The following is a 17,589-nucleotide window of genomic DNA, read 5'->3' as shown; positions in this document are numbered from 1 at the left end:
CAGCCAGCCATCATGACGTTTATCCTAAGTAACGAGCAGTGTGATGCACATGCCGTTTGGCGGTGCTCCTCCACAGGAATGCTGGTACAGCTGTGTCCTATGGTATTTACTTTATTGAAAGAGAGGTTAAAAGTTAATTGAGGTTTTATTAAAATAATGTGTGTTGATTCCCTTTAATGGGATTTATCTATTGAGGCTGGTCTTGCCCTCCAGTGGAGGGAACATCAGCTGGCAGTGAAATGTCATATCAAAGGCCATTAAAATGCTTTAACATAACAATAGAACTTTGTTGACTACTCCATCTGCAGAGAACGGAGAATAAAAATTATTCTAAATGTTTGTTTTCTAAATGACAGACCTAATGTTTGCGGCTCAAGGTTCCACTCTTACTGCTGCCCTGGATGGAAAACGCTGCCGGGAGGAAATCAGTGCATTGTTCGTGAGTATCGACTTTCCTTTTAATGACATCACAGGGCATCTCCCAGGGAACTAGTTACCTTGCAGTGATGAAATATACAATTCACCCTCTCAGCAGATGAAATGAACATTCCTAATTTCTTTTAGCAGGAGTACTGAATGATGGAGTGTGTAGTCTCTGAAGGATGATTAAAGATGAGTGGTTATAATCTGCGTCATTTAATAGAAATAAGACATGGCTCTTAGGCTCCTGCAGAATTGTCACTGTGGCCTTTAAATCGGACAGTTTGGATACCTGCTCTAGCACATTTGTCCCCAAAGGCGACTCCCAAGCAAGAAAAGTTAATTTAAAACTGCTTGCTGGAGGAAGACATTTTTATAAGAGACTAGGTGCCTAGATCTAAAGACACATTGTCACTACAAATTGTCTATGATCAGGGATTTACATCTTCCTTTGAATCAGCTGGTACTAGTCACTGTCAGAGACAGGACACTGGACTAGGTGGATCAGCTGATCTGGTGTAGGAAACTCTATCTTCCTATTTAGACTTTCAATAAGCCCTTGACAAAAACCCTCGCCAGAAGCTAATAAGGAAACTAATCAGCAGAGCTGGTTGAAAACACTTTTTTTCTAGCAAAAATTTTAGAACAAGAAGTTTTCTTTCAAAATTTTTGAATTTTGAAAAGCTACAGAGTGACATACTTAGAGTATTTCATTTTTCCTTTGTCCACTCTGCCATTTTGAATTATTTTTGGTTTTACAACACCAAAATAAAACAAAAATTTCAATTTGAAATTAAACAAAATGAACATTTTCATTTCATTTATTTCATTATTTCCCACTGAGAAATGTCATCAGAAACAATTTTTATCAACAGAATCCCAGTTTCAATCAGTTCTATTAATTAGTCCTTGGACAGAAGACAAAGTTCTATTCTAGATCAAAAACCAGCTAAAAGACTGAAAACAAGGAGTAGGAATTAATGGTCAATTTTCTTCATGGCAAAAATATAACAGTGGGTGCCAGAAGGGTCTGTACTAGGGCTGGTATTGTCTAAGGATATGGGGTGAATGGTAAGGTGGCAAAATGGGCCGATAACATATACTTTTTTAGGCTAGCGACAGCTAGGTGAAGACAGGAATTCCACAATGTTCCAGGTGCTGGTGATTTGGTAAGGGGCAGTCTTCCCCCAGAGTGAACACTGAATTCATATTGACTGAGGAAGCAGAGTAACTCTTCTGCAATAGAATGTCCCCATGGGGGAGTTAGACTGGCAGAGCCATCCCAGACTAATTGTGCTGGTGGTCAGTCCGGTACCCTTCTGTCTCTGTGTTATGATACAGCCTACAATTACATGACCACACACTATTTCCCACCCCTGCTCTGGGGATGAATCAGGGTTGTGTAGCTCTGCCTCATTTGTTGCAGAAGTTGGAAGGTGTGTGGTAAAAGAGGCAGGGGGTGCAGGAAGAGAAAGGATGGTCTCGAAGATGGTCTCACGGTTAAGGCAGTCGAATGATGCCCTGGAGAACGGGATTCTATCCCTGCATCTGTCGCAGAGTTCTGCCTGGTGCCGGGCAAGTCACTTTAACCAATATTTTTTCCTCATTGTGTGTTCCTCATTTTCTGACTTGGAACCATGGGATCTGATTTGCAGAAGTGCTGAGTGCTCCCAGCTGCACTTGGAGTCAATGGAAGCTGGGCTTTGGGCATATAAAATGCTAGGTAATGCTAAGCACGCTGAAAAATCAGGTCCAAATTGGTCTCCCAAAATTAATGGATACTTTTGACCTTAATCTTTCTGTGCATCAGTTCCCCATTTGTGAAATGGGGATAATCCCACCCCCTTCACCTTGCAGGGCTACTGTGAAAATAAATCCATTAATACTGGTGAAGCGCTCCCTTACCATGGTGATAAGCACCATAGAAAAGCCCAGGAGGAAATTAATAATTCTCTATTCATAGCAGGGTATGTGTAGTCTGCTGCAAACAAGGCCTGGGGCTACATATTGACCAATGAGAATAAAACAAAATATTGACTAGCTGTTCAGTAAGTGAGCACCATTCCTCCTGTGCATGGAATGAGGCAGCGGTCCTGCGGAAAACATAGTTGTGGTCATGTAATTAAAGACTGTACCTTGATGCCTACACAGAGGCTTGCACAGACAACCTTACATCTGGTATTTCCTAACTTTTAAGTGCTTGACTTTGCAATCTTAGTAATATTCTTTTAACATAGGTTTTGCATGTAGTTAATATGAATACTACTCACCAAAGACAAAGAGAAAACAAAGAGCCAAGATCACTCAAGAGTTAAAAATGAAGGAATGAGACTTCTCACGCAAGCATGGTTTGGGGAAAGTGGGATTAAAACAAACAAGAGAACCCACAATTCTCCTCAGCACAGGAAATCCTGCTGATTAAAGTAGCTGTCCTGTGCTTCTGAAAAAACTCTGCTGATGATACCAGGAGCAGATTTAATGCTGCTTATATCACAGGGGTTAGGGAACTCCCAGCCAAATAGCAGCTTAATGGCATGTGAGGTTAGTGACACTCAGCACTGCCAGCCGAGGCCCCACAGAGCTGTAACACATGCCATCTGGGTTCTTGATCCTTGGGAACTCTACATTGTCATTGTTTTTATAAAACACACAGAGATGAGAGCTTCTTGCTGGGCTCTAATCAATCTCTGCTTACACAGGTGAAACAATACTGCCAGAATGCTATTTGGCTTCCCTGGTCTGAGGCAGGGGCAGAGCAGCACTCCCACAAAGGAGAGAGGGAAGGGGGTTGCGCATGGAAAACAATGGATAGAGCTCCACTTGACCCTGGTTAAGTCCCTGATATAGGCTCATCATATTGTGCTGGTAACACACTTGACATTCCACTTGTATCTCTGGAGGATGTTAAATGGAAGCCAATGATGTTAGACATTTTAAAATCAGCAGATCAAGATAACTTCCTTCCAAGAGTTTTAAAAGAGCTGGCTGAGGAGCTCACTGGACTATTCATGCTGATTTTCAATATGTCTTAGAGCACTGGGGAAGTTCCAGAAGGCTGGAAAAAAGCTAATGTTGTGCTAATTTTTAGAAAGGATAAACAGAATGACCTGGGTAATAAGAGGTCTGCCTTGATCTGGGCAAGATGATGGAGCAGCTGATTTGGGACTCCATTAATAAAAAATTAAAGGAGGGTAATGTAATTAATGCCAATCAACATGGGTTTATGGAAAATAGAATCTGTCACACTAACTTGACACCTGTTTTGATGAGATTATAAATTTGGTTGATAATAGTGTTGATGTAATATACTTGGGCTTCTCTAAGACTTGGTACTGCACAACGTTTTGCTTAAAATGTTAGAATGATATAAAATTGACATAGCACACTTTAAATGGATTAAAAATTGGCTAACTGAGGTTTCGAAACTTAACTGTAAATGGGGAATTGTCACTGAGCAGGTGTATTTCCAGTGGGGTTTGGCAGGGTTCTTGGCCTTCCTCTATTTGACATTTCTAACAGTGACATGCAAGAAAACATAAAATCAGCACAGTTAAAGTTTCAGATGACACAAAAAGGAGAGGGGGGAAATACTGAAGAGAACAGGTCTCTGATATAGAGTGATGTGGATCACTTTGTAGTTTGGGAAGAAGCAAATACATATTTGAATACAGCTCAATGTAAATGTATCTCTGTAGGGACAAAGAATGGAGCCCATGCTTACAGGAGGGTGGACTCTATCCGGGGAAGCAGTGACTCTGAAAAAGATTTGGGGATTGTGATCGAAAATCAGCTGAACATGAGCTCCCAGTGCAACACTGTGACCAAGAAAACTAATGCCATCCTGAGATGCATAAAGAGGGGAATCTCCAGTCTGAGAAGAGAGGTTCATTTACCTCTATGTTTGGCACTGGTGTCCATAATTCAAGAAGGATGCTGATAAATTGGAGAGGGTTCAGAGGAGAGCCACGAGAATGGCTAAAGGATTAGAAAACCTACTTTTTGATGATAGACTCAGACAACTCAGTCTATTACCTTAACAAAGGGAAGATTTCAGGGGTGACGATCACAGTCTATAAGTATCTACAGGGGGAACAACTATTAAATAATGGGCTCTGCAGTCTAGCAGGGAAAAGTCTAACAGGAGCCAAGGGCTGGAAGTTGAAGCTAAACAAATTCAGATGTAAATTTTTAACAGGGAGGGTAATTAACCACTGGAACAATTTACCAAGGGTCATGGTGGATTCTCCATCATTGACAATTTTTAAATCAAGACTGGATGTGTTTCTAAGGCTATGTTCACACTACGAAATTAGGTCAAATTTATAAAAGTCGGTTTTTTAGAAAGCGTTTTTATACAGTCGATTGTGTGTGTCCCCACACAAATGCTCTAAGTGCATTTAGTTGGCAGAGTGCATCCACAGTACCGAGGCAATCGTCAACTTCCGGAGCGGTGCACTGTGGGTAGCTATCCCACAGGTCCTGCAGTCTCCACCGCCCACTTGAATTCTGGGTAGAAATCCCAGTGACTGATGGGGGGAAAACATTGTCGCGGGTGGTTCTGGGTACATATCATCAGGTCCCACTTTCCTCCCTCCTTCCGTGAAAGCAAGGGCAGACAATCGTTTTGCGCCTTTTTTCCTGGGTTACCTGTGCAGACGCCATACCACGGCAAGCATGGAGCCCGCTCAGCTCACCATCACCGTATGTCTCCTGGGTGCTGGCAGACGCGGTACTGCATTGCTACATAGCAGCAGCTCATTGCCTTTTGGCAGCAGATGGTGCATTATGACTGGTAGCCATCGTCATTGTACTCCTGGGTGCTCTTTAAGCCGACCTTGGTGAGGTCGGTCAGGGGTGCCTGGGCAGACATGGCAGTGACTCAGCCAGGTCATTTCCCTTTTTAAGTTGCGTCTCATGGAGATTCAGTCCTGCTGGCAGTCGTACTGCACCGTCTTCTGGCGAGCACCCAGGAGATGACGATGGCTAGCAGTTGTACTGCACCATCTGCTGCCAGCCTAAGATGTATAAAGATAGATGAAGTGGATCAAAACAATAAATAGACCAGATTTTTTTTGTATTCATTTGTATTCATTTTCTCCCCTCTCCCTCCCTCCCGCCGTGAAATCAATGGCCTGCTAAACCCAGGGTTTTGAGTTCTATCCTTGAGGGGGCCATTCTGTTTCTCCTTAATGCAAAGCCACCCCCTTTGTTGATTTTAATTCCCTGTAAGCCAACCCTGTAAGCCATGTTGTCAGTCGCCCCTCCCTCCATCAGAGCAACGGCAGACAATCGTTCCGCACCTTTTTTTCAGCGCAGACTCCAAAACACTGGGAACATGGAGCCCGCTCAGATCACCACGGCAATTATGAGCACTATAAACACCGCGCGCATTATCCAGCAGGATATGCAGAACCATAACCTGCAACAAAAGCGAAACCAGGCGGTGACGGGAGTGATGAGGACATGGACATAGACTTCTCATAAAGTACGGGCCCCTGCAATGTGCACATCATGGTGTCAATTGGGCAGGTTCATGGCATGGAATGCCAATTCTGGGCCTGGGAAACAAGTGCAGACTAGTGGGACTGCATAGTGTTGCAGGTCTGGGATGATTTCCAGTGGCTGCGAAACTTTTGCATGCGTAAGGGCACTTTCATGGAACTTTGTGACTTGCTTTCCCATGCCCTGAAGTGCAAGAATACCAAGATGAGGGCAGCCCTCACAGTTGAGAAGCGAGTGGTGATAGCCCTGTGGAAGCTTGCAATGCCAGACAGCTACCGGTCAGTCGGGAATCAATTTGGAGTGGGCAAATCTACTATGGGGGCTGCTGTGATGAAAGTAGCCAACGCAATCGCTGAGCTGCTGATATCAAGGGTAGTGACTCTGGGAGATGTGCAGGTCATAGTGGATGGCTATGCCGCAATGGGATTCCCTAACTGTGGTGGGGCGATAGACGGAACCCATATCCTTATCTTGGCAACCAGAGCACCATTTGCCTCTCTGGTTTTTTGGTAGGCTTGCCTGAGCACCTTAATTTTCATGCGACACTGCTGCGGGTCCCTGTTATAGCCTCTGTCCTTCATGCCATTGGAGATTTTTTCAAACGTTTTGGCATTTTGTTTTTTCAAACGGAGTTCTGCCAGCACGGATTCGTCTCCCCATACAGCGATCAGATCCCGTACCTCCTGTTGGGTCCGTGCTGGAGCTGTTCGGCAATTCTGGGCCTGCATGGTTTCCTGTGCTGATGGGCTCTGCATGGTGACCTGTGCAAGTGAGCTTGCCATGCTGGCCAAACAAGAAATGAGATTCAAAAGTTCACGGGCATTTTCCTGTCTACCTGGCCAGTGCATCTGAGTTGAGAGCTCTATCCAGAGCGGTCACAATGGAGCACTCTGGGATAGCTCCCGGAGGCCAATACCGTCAAATTGCATCCACACTACCCCAAATTCGACCTGGCAAGGCCAATTTCAGTGCTAATCCCCTCTTCGGGGGTGGAGTAAAGAAATCAATTTTAAGAGCCCGTTAAGTTGAAAAAAAGGGCTTCGTCATGTGGGTGGGTGCAGGGTTAAGTCGAGATAACGCTGCTAAATTCGACCTAAACTCGTAGTGTAGACCAGGCCTAAATGATCTGCTCTAGGAGTTATTCTGGGACAGTTCTCTGGCCTGTGTGATACAAGAGTTCAAAGTAGATGATCACGATGATCCCTTCTGGCCTTGGCATTTATGATTCTATGACTCTATGATCCAACCCAGGGGTCTCACAGAAGAAGGAAGTATCAGTTACACAGACATGGTCCTCCACCCCCCAGGGTTCTGAAGTTTTCATAGGAAAGACAGAAATCTTGACAACACTTTTAAACTTGGCCCAAGGCAAATTGTCACCACAATAGCCTTTGACAAACAGCTGAAACCAGCAGAACTGGTGATGTGTGTGTCTTCAGTCCCAACTATCACTGGGAGGGGGGAATTATGCGAGGACAAGACTTGGGAGGTTAGCTCCAAAGGAAACATCATGTCCCCTCACCCCTTGGTCTGAGTGTGTCCATCATGCAACCTTTCCAGCTGCTGTTCTGCTCAGGCTGGTGTTCCCATGTGCCGCTCAGCAATTTCCAGCAGCCATGGAAGCTTTAATCTTCTTTAAAGGAATATTAATCCTCACTGTGAGCAGGTTCACATTAGGGTTGCCAGGTGTCTGGTTTTCGACTGGAATGCCTGGTTGAAAAGGGACCCTGGCTGTCCCCGTCGGCACTGTTGACCGGGCTGTTAAAAGTCCAATTGGAAGCACAGTGGGGCCTGGGGCTAAGGCAGGCTCCCTGCCTGCCCTGGCTCTGCGCGGCTCCCAAAAGCGGCCGCCAGGTCCTTGTGGTCCCTACAAGGTGGCCAGGGAGGCTCTGTGCGCTGCCCCCAGCTCGAGGGCTGGCTCTGCAGCTCCCATTGGCCGGAAACCACGACCAGTGGAAGCTGTAGAGCAGTGCCTGTGGGGGCAAGAGCAACACGTGGACCCTCCCTGGCTGCCCATGAGCCATGGGGCCGCAAGGACCTGGTGGCCACTTCCTGGGAGCTGTGGTAAGTGTCACCAGGACCCCGCACCCTGAACCCTTTCCCTCACCCCAACCCTCTGCCCCAGCCTGGAGTCCCCTCCTGCTCCCAGACTCCCTCCCAGAGCCTTCACCCTACACCCCCCCATACCCCAACCTCCTGCTTCAGCCTTGAGCCTCCTTCCACCTCCCAGGTCCCTAATCCCCGGCCCCACCTGGGAGCTTGCACCACAACCGGAGCTCTCACCCCCCCTTCTGCACGCCAACCCCCTGCCCCATCCTGGTGAAAGTGAGTGAGGGTGAGAGAGAGCAAGCAGCGGAGGGAGGGGGGATGGAGTGAGAGGGGGTGGGGCCCCAGAGAAGGGGCCTGGCAGGGGCGGGGTCTTAGGGAAGGGGCGGGTCAGGGGTGTTTGGTTTTGTACGATTAGAAAATTGGCCACCCTAGTTCATGCTGTAGCACCAATTGCCCAGATACGACGGGTCAGGCCTTTGCTGGAAGCTCAGGACATTGGATGTGTTTCTAGGGATTTGGGAAGCAGGTCTCTGGCCTGTGTTATGCAGGAGGTCAGACTAGATGCTCACAGAGGGCCTTCCTGGCCTTAGAATCTCTGAAAGCAGGACATATGTGCATGGCACCGCATGGCAACACTGTTCACTTTCTTCTTGTCTCTCTCCAGCAATTTGCCGGAACTCTTGTGGCGATGGGTTTTGTTCACGGCCGAATATGTGCACGTGCTCCAATGGGCAGCTGTCCCCCAACTGCGGCTCTGGTGGAGGTAAGAGAATATCAGATGATTGCCAGTCCCTCCCTGATGCTGACTGGCTATATCCAAGAGCACCCAACCAGACCGGGGGGCAGTCCTCCTTAAGCTGCCCTGAAATAGTTTATGTTCCTGGGAGCCAGCAGTTCTGGGTAGATCTGTACAAAACTTGTTGAATGAAATTTTTTTCCAGAGAAAAATGCAGATTTGGCATCACCAAATTATTTTGCGAAATTTGTGAGATTTTACCCTATTGTTTTCATAGAATCATAGAATATCAGGGTTGGAAGGGACCTCAGGAGGTCATCTACTCCAACCCCCTGCTCAAAAGCAGGACCCATCCCCAATTAAATCATCCCAGCCAGGGCTTTGTCAAGCCTGACCTTAAAAACTTCTAAGGAAGGAGATTCCACCACCTCCCTAGGCAACGCATTTTGATAAAAAAAAACCTAAAAAAAGTCCTCAAAATCAAAACATCTCATTTTTTTAAACAAAATGTTTTGATTTTTCAATTTGAAATGACTTTTTGTTTCAAAATTTCCTTAAATTTAACATTTTTAAAATAAAAAACTTTAAAAAATGCTTACCTCTAAATGATTTAGTTGGGGATTGGTCCTGCTTTGAGCCGGGGGTTGGACGAGATGACCTCCTGAGGTCCCTTCCAACCCTGATACTCTATGATTCTATGAAACATTTCTCTTTGGGTTGAACACAATGTTTTGTTTGACCCACAATGAATTTTTTAAAACTTTAGATTAATCAAAAATGTCTAAAAACTTTAGTTTCAGTTCAACCTGAGACTATTTCCACCTCCCTATTTTTTGGAATGACCAGTGAACTGAAAAAAACATTATTTGCCCTGTTCTAGTTCTGGTCTAAACGTAACAGGAATTGCAAAGCTGATAAACCCCAGCTGTGTTCTCACTGAAGGGCTCCTTGCTGTCCCTCTGTGCTGAAAGAAAATTAATTACTTTGTAATTTCTGCTACAGTCCAGTGAGCCACCTTGGCATAGTCAATTCCAGCAGGGCACCTCTCAGAGCCAGTTCTTACTGTGACAAAGCATTCACGACATGGTTTGCCAAAAAGTCCATCTACTGCTGACTGTTTCTGGTGATTAAACTCTTTGTTAACCATGTTTATGTAGGATATAAAAGTGCTGTCTATCTAAAGGAAGCGCTAAAAGGATTTGCTTAGGGCATGATTTGGTGTCAGAAAGAAACGTCCGGCTGTTTCGGGTAGGCTCAGATGACATCTGATTGTTATACACTGGGGAGTCAGGAATCCCAAAAATGCATCACCTTTCCCCCTTCCTTGCTCTCTGACCCCTGTGACCAATGCGAACTCTCGGGAGCCCCAAATCTTCCACACAGTAAACTAACTGCACACTCAATGGCACTTAAACAAGAACACTGAGAATTATTAAAAATAGAAAAGGCAAAAAGGTATTGGCTTAGCTCTGTGGGCCCCTACAAACCTGCGTGAGGAGAGGAGCCGGGGAAAAGAAGGGGACCATGAAGCCTTCTCTTTAATGCCACAGCTATTTCTTAATGCACACAGATTGCTCTTTGATTCCATGTGTAGTCCTCCCCACAATGAGCCAGGAGCCAGAGAAACACTAAACTGCACAGTGTTCCCAGCAGACCTGTACAAAGGACTAAACTGTGGAGAACTGGGCAGCTCAGACATCTGAAACAAACAGCACCACTCAGATAGCCAGAAAGCAGAGAGCTCTCAGGGGTCACTATATTACCATGTTTCAGAGGAACAGCTGTGTTAGTCTGTATTCGCAAAAAGAAAAGGAGTACTTGTGGCACCTTAGAGACTAACCAATTTATTTGAGCATGAGCTTTCGTGAGCTACAGCTCACCATGTGCTCATGATCATCTCTGCCAGACGTATTCAGGGTTTCTGGAAATGACTGACACTACAGCCATTCACCTACACCACAGCTAGTGACCCTCTGCACAGCACATTCTTCCCTTCTCACAGTCTGAACAAGGGGGCTAGAGGACCCACTGAGTGGGAAACACCACTCCTCGAGGCCCCAGGGGCCAGCTTTGGGTTGCATTGCCAGGACCTTGGCATCTGCTGCAGAAGACATGCCAGCACATACTGGTCTGGCTTGGCTGCTTTGTTATGTTCATCGTTTGTGGTTGCTGGCTGGTGGTGGAAAATGAGCTCCCTGTGGGTTATCTCTTTCCACTCTGCAGCTCATCTCATGATATGTGCACACATGAAAGGGAGGGGAATTGGGTGCAGCAGGAACCTGCATGAAAGCTGGTGATTCTGTCTCCTGAGATGGCAGGGGCAGGATTGCTTTGCCATCTCCTCAGTAGAATTCGATACATTTGCCAAAACTTCCACAAATACAAGCATAGCATCTGCAAAGTTGGCTTCTCTATCCAGTGCCGCACGTATGTCGTGTTACCCTTTATCCCAGCTTTCCTGGAAATGACAGTTCTGCTCTCAGTTCCTGCTGTGGAACTGCCCTTGCTGTTCTATGGGAGTAACTGTGGGTCAAAACTGCCCCATAGTGTAGAAATGCATCTTCACCCTCTTCTCCCCTTTTTCAGGCAGCCACAGCAAGAAAGGCTCCAGCTGGTTCAGATGGCACGTCTGCAGCCAGCTCTCTTTCAGCCTCCGGGTGTTCGTCTTTTTCTTTGCCTTTTGGTTTTTGGCCCTTTAGGAACCATAAAAAGAAAAGGGATACTTGTGGCACCTTAGAGACTAACAAATGTATTTGAGCATAAGCTTTCGTGAGCTACAGCTCACTTCATCGGATGCATTCAGTGGAAAATACAGTGGGGAGATTTATATACATTGAGAACATGAAACAATGGGTGTTACCATACACACTGTAATGAGAGTGATCAGGTAAGGTGAGCTATTACCAGCAGGAGAGTGGGGGTGGGGTGGGGTGGGGGAACCTTTTGTAGTGATAATCAAGGTGGGCCATTTCCAGCAGTTGACAAGAACTGAGGAACAGTGGGGGTGGGGCGGAATAAACATGGGGAAATAGTTTTATTTTGTGTAATGAGCCATCCACTCCCAGTCTCTCTTCAAGCCTAAGTTAATTGTATCCAGTTTGCAAATTAATTCCAATTCAGCAGTCTCTCCTTGGAGTCTGTTTTTGAAGTTTTTTTGTTGAAGAATTGCCACTTTTAGGTCTGTAATCGAGTGACCAAAGAGACTGAAGTGTTCTCCAACTGGTTTTTGAATGTTATAATTCTTGACGTCTGATTTGTGTCCATTTATTCTTTTACGTAGAGACTGTCCAGTTTGGCCAATGTACATGGCAGAGGGGCATTGCTGGCACATGATGGCATATATCACATTAGTGGATGTGCAGGTGAACGAGCCTCTGATCGTGTGGCTGATGTGATTAGGCCCTATGATGGTGTCCCCTGAATAGATATGTGGGCACAGTTGGCAACGGGCTTGTTGCAAGGATAGGTTCCTAGGTTAGTGGTTTTGTTGTGTAGTGTGTGGTTGCTGGTGAGTATTTGCTTCAGGTTGTGGGGCTGTCTGTAAGCAAGGACTGGCCTGTCTCCCAAGATCTGTGAGAGTGATGGGTTGTCCTTCAGGATAGGTTGTAGATCCTTGATGATGCGTTGGAGGGGTTTTAGTTGGGGGCTGAAGGTCTGGACGTTCTGTGGCGTTCTGTTATTTTCTTTGTTGGGCATGTCCTGTAGTAGGTGACTCCTGGGTACTCTTCTGTCAATCTGTTTCTTCACTTCAACAGGTGGGTATTGTAGTTGTAAGAATGCTTGATAGAGATCTTGTAGGTGTTTGTCTCTGTCTGAGGGGTTGGAGCAAATGCGGTTGTACCGTAGAGCTTGGCTGTAGACAGTGGATCGTGTGGTGTGATCTGGATGAAAGCTGGAGGCATGTAGGTAGGAATACGGTCGGTAGGTTTCCGGTATAGGGTGGTGTTTATGTGACCATCACTTATTAGCACCGTAGTGTCCAGGAAGTGGTTCTCTTGTGGACTGGTCCAGGCTGAGGTTGATGGTGGGATGGAAATTGTTGAAATCATGGTGGAATTCCTCCAGGGCTTCTTTTCCATGGGTCCAGATGATGAAGATGTCATCAATGTAGCGCAAGTAGAGTAGGGGCATTAGGGGACAATAGCTGAGGAAGCGTTGTTCTAAGTCAGCCATAAAAATGTTGGCATACTGTGGGGCCATGCGAGTACCCATAGCAGTGCCGCTGATTTGAAGGTATACATTGTCCCCAAATGTGAAATAGTTGTGGGTGAGGACAAAGTCACAAAGTTCAGCCACCAGGTTTGCCGTGACATTATCGGGGATAGTGTTCTTGACGGCTTGTAGTCCATCTTTGTGTGGAATGTTGGTGTAGAGGGCTTCTACATCCATAGTGGCCAGGACGGTGTTATCAGGAAGATCACCGATGGATTATAGTTTCCTCAGGAAGTCAGTGGTGTCTCGAAGACAGCTGGGAGTGCTGGTAGCGTAGGGCCTGAGGACACGGCCTCACCACACTCCCAGATGGTGGGAGGGAGTCTACATAGGGTACCAATGCTTGAGATGATGGGGCATCCAGGATTTCCAGGTTTATGGATCTTGGGTAGTAGATAGGTTTCAGAGTAACAGCCGTGTTAGTCTGTATTCGCAAAAAGAAAAGGAGTACTTGTGGCACCTTAGAGACTAACCAATTTATTTGAGCATGAGCTCACGAAAGCTCATGCTCAAATAAATTGGTTAGTCTCTAAGGTGCCACAAGTACTCCTTTTCTTTTTGGGTAGTAGATAGAATATCCCAGGTCGGGGTCCCAGGGGTGTGTCTGTACAGATTTGATCTTGTGCTTTTTCAGGGAGTTTCTTGAGCAAATGCTGTAGTTTCTTTTGGTAACCCCCAGTGGGATCAGAGGGTAATGGCTTGTAGAAAGTGGTGTTGGAGAGCTGCCGAGCAGCCTCTTGTTCATATTCTGACCTATTCATGATGACGACAGCACCTCCTTTGTCAGCCTTTTTGATTATGATGTCAGAGTTGTTTCTGAGGCTGTGGATGGTGTTGTGTTCCGCACGGCTGAGGTTATTGGGCAAGTGATGCTGCTTTTCCAAAATTTCAGCCCGTGCACATCGGCAGAAGCACTCTATGTAGAAGTCCAGCCTGTTGTTTTGACCTTCAGGAGGAGTCCACCCAGAATCCTTCTTTTTGTAGTCTTGGTAGGATGGTCTCTTTGGGTTAGTATGTTGTTCAGAGGTGTGTTGGAAATATTCCCTGAGTCGGAGACGTCGAAAAGAGGATTCTAGGTCACACCATGTTTTCCAGCTTTTCTCTGCAACCATGAGGGACAACAAATGTTGTTTAAAAACAGCTGAGAGTTTCACATAATTATCTGACTCCAGGACCTGGGGCTTTAAGAAAAACCCCAAATACAATGTGATTTACAATAACACCCCGAGCATCAGCAGTGGTAGCTCTATGGCTCCCAGAGAGACACTCCAATATTTAAAGTGTAGTCACTTTCAGGAATGAATATTGCGGAACTCAAGCTGTATGTGCCCTGGTACTTTCACAAGTGCTGCACTGGCTGCTTAAGAGCATTGCACCTAACGCTGCTTTGCATGTCTAGATGTCTGTTATTCATGGGTCTCAAAGCCTTTTCCAAACACTCGTCCATTCGGCCACACCACACTCCCAGATGGTGGCTACATTATTAGACCCACCTCACACGCTGGGGAACTCAGCTGGAGAGAGAGAGGGAGAGACTTGCTCCAAGTCATACAGTGACACAGTGGCAAAACTAGGACTAGAACCCAGGAGTCTTGGCTTCCCAGTCAAACCACTAGACCTCATAGAATCATAGAATATCAGGGTTGGAAGGGACCTCAGGAGGTCATCTAGTCCAACCCCCTGCTCAAAGCAGGACCAATCCCCAACTAAATCATCCCAGCCAGGGCTTTGTCAAGCCTGACCTTAAAAATATCTAAGGAAGGAGATTCCACCACCTCCCTAGGTAACCCATTCTAGTGTTTCACCATCCTCCTAGTGAAAAAGATTTTCCTAATATCCAAACTAAACCTCCCCCACTGCAACTTGAGACCATTGTTCCTTATTCTGTCATCAGCTACCACCGAGAAAAAGTCTAGATCCATCCTCTTTGGAACCCCATTTTAGGTAGTTGAAAGCAGCTATCAGATCCCCCCTCATTCTTCTCTTCCTCAGACTAAACAATCCCAGTTCCCTCAGCCTCTCCTCATAAGTCATGTGTTTCAGTCCCCTAATCATTTTTGTTGCCCTCCGCTGGACGTTTTCCAATTTTTCCACATCCTTCTTGTAGTGTGGGGCCCAAAAGTGGACACCGTACTCCAGATGAGACCTCACCAATGTCGAATAGAGGGGAACAATCACGTCCCTCGATCTGCTGGCAATGCCCCTACTTATACATCCCAAAATGCCATTGGCCTTCTTGGCAACAAGGGCACACGGTTGACTCATATCCAGCTTCTCGTCCACTGTAACCTCTAGGTCCTTTTCTGCAGAACTGCTGCCAAGTCATTCGGTCCCTAGTCTGTAGCGGTGCATGGGATTCTTCCGTCCTAAGTGCAGGACTCTGCACTTGTCCTTGTTGAACCTCATCAGATTTCTTTTGGCCCAATCCTCTCATTTGTGTAGGTCCCTCTGTAGCCTATCCCTACCCTCCAGCCCATCTACCTCTCCTCCCAATTTAGTATCATCTGCAAACTTGCTGAGGGTGCAATCCATGCCATCGTCCAGATCATTAATGAAGTTATAGAACAAAACCGGCCTGAGGACCGACCTTTGGGGCACTCCACTTGATACCGGCTGCCAACTAGACATGGAGCCATTGATCATTACCCGTTGAGCCCGACAATCTAGCCAACTTTCTATCCACCTTATAGTCCATTCATCCAGCCCATACTTCTTTAACTTACTGGCAAGAATACTGTGGGAGACCGTGTCAAAATCTTTGCTAAAGTCAAGGAACAACACGTCCACTGCTTTCCCCTCATCCACACAGCCAGTTATCTCGTCATAGAAGGTAATTAGCTTAGTCAGGCATGACTTGCCCTTGGTGAATCCATGCTGACTGTTCCTGATCACTTTCTTCTCCTCTAAGTGCTTCAGAATTGATTCCTTGAGGACCTGCTCCATGATTTTTCCAGGGACTGAGGTGAGGCTGACTGGCCTGTAGTTCCCAGGATCCTCGTTCTTCTCTTCTTTAAAGATGGGCACTACATTAACCTCCCCGGATCGCCATGAGTTTTCAAAGATAATGGCCAATGGCTCTGCAATCACATCCGCCAACTCCTTTAGCACTCTCAGATGCAGCACATCCGGCCCCATGGACTTGTGCACGTCCAGCTTTTCTAAATAGTCCCGAACCACTTCTTTCTCCACAGAGGGCTGGTCACCTCCTCCCCATGCTGTGCTGCCCAGTGCAGCAGTCTGGGAGCTGACCTTGTTCGTGAAGACAGAGGCAAAAAAAGCACTGAGTACATTAGCTTTTTCCACATCCTCTGTCACTAGGTTGCCTCCCTCAACTAGGTTGCCTCCCTCACTGCTTCTGTAATCACTGCTGGTGGCCACTCGCTTGGTTTTCCCCAACTTTTCAAAGTAATGAGAAATGAACAATTGCTGCCAACACAAATATTTGAATGTGTTTGATTTTGCAAGTGGTCCAGGCGCCTCGAGGCATGCACTGAACATTCAGCCAATTTCACTGCGGCTACTCTAACGTTATGTCTACGCCGCAATAAGAGATGCACACATGTAGACGTAACCACACTAGCTTTGATCTACCTAATTCAAATAACAATAGCAGTGAAGTCCCAGCATCACTGGCTAGCCACCAGGGTACTGGGCAAGGTTATACAGCACTTGCTGCCACGGCTTGACTGTTGTTAGTGGAGCTAGCTAAATAAAAGCTAGCTTACGACATCTTACATGCACCAGTCTCACCTCCTGCAATGTAGACATACCCCATACCACTTCACTGTCTCCACTTCTCACTGGGTCCAGTCCGGCTCCTGCTGAAGTCAATGGGACTTTTGGCATGGTTCAATGGAAACAAAATCAATCCTCTAGAGCTAGCACTCCCTCTGAATCCCCGTAGATACGCTCATTTCTCCTCTTTCTCTGGCTATAGAGGACACCCCGACACAAAGCTGTGCTGTGCTAAGGCATTAGCTAGCCTCGCTTTGACATCAGGAGACAGAGGGCTGTCAGAGGCACTGGGCTGTTCTCCCTGCAGGCTGTCTGTCTGAAGGAACCCTCTGAGGTGCTTCAAAAGCCTGTCCAGAGAGAAATCGCCACCTAACGGAATTCAGTTACAGGTAGGGCAGTAAGACTCACTGAAGGCTGGTTCCCATTGACAGGAAGAAATTATGGAGATCCTGAAAGTCCTGTTGAGGTCCTCAGCTGAACATTGCTGTAGACTGGCAGGGGATTTGTTGCTACATTTACTTTTCTATGGAAAACCCATTGTGAACTGGCTACTGATCCAATCACAGGGAAACAGTCCCCGCAACATCAAACCACATGAGGGGTGTTCATTTATCTCAGGGAAGGAATTGCAAAGCTAAGCCTGGAATGCTGACTTTAAAGTGCCACGTTGTGCCACGGTCCTGCTGAATCCCAAAAAACTGCAGCACATACAGGAATGTATGTGCTCCCCTGCACCCCAGCCCATCACAGTGCTTCCCGGGGAGGATGGTGGCTTGACCGGAGTCAGGGGCCATATGTTAGCAATCTTGCAGGAATGTAGGGAATGTGTATACAGCATATATGTCTGGGCACGAGCCTAGCATTCCATGGGGTCAGCAGGGAAGGATTTCACAATGCACTCTGGTGGGTAAGCTCCCCAGGAGGAGTGTGACTGG

The 17,589-nt window shown here is 46.5% G+C and overlaps 1 protein-coding gene across 6 annotated transcripts in view; it reads left to right on the top strand.

Annotated features, from left to right (window-relative positions):
- FBN3 (fibrillin 3) overlaps positions 1-17,589 on the top strand; it is a 312,181-nt gene that overhangs the window by 92,138 nt on the left and 202,454 nt on the right. For all 6 annotated transcript variants that reach the window (XM_073323920.2, XM_073323921.2, XM_073323919.2 and 3 more), the window contains 2 exons: positions 357-439; positions 8,636-8,734. In XM_073323920.2, coding sequence (XP_073180021.2) covers positions 8,683-8,734 — 52 coding nt within the window. In that variant the 5' untranslated portion in view covers positions 357-439; positions 8,636-8,682. The remainder of the gene's footprint in view (positions 1-356; positions 440-8,635; positions 8,735-17,589) is intronic.

Source organism: Lepidochelys kempii, chromosome 25, assembly GCF_965140285.1.
Source record: "Lepidochelys kempii isolate rLepKem1 chromosome 25, rLepKem1.hap1, whole genome shotgun sequence".
Lineage (NCBI taxonomy): Eukaryota > Metazoa > Chordata > Testudines > Cheloniidae > Lepidochelys > Lepidochelys kempii.
This window is presented reverse-complemented; position numbering and strand designations above follow the sequence as displayed.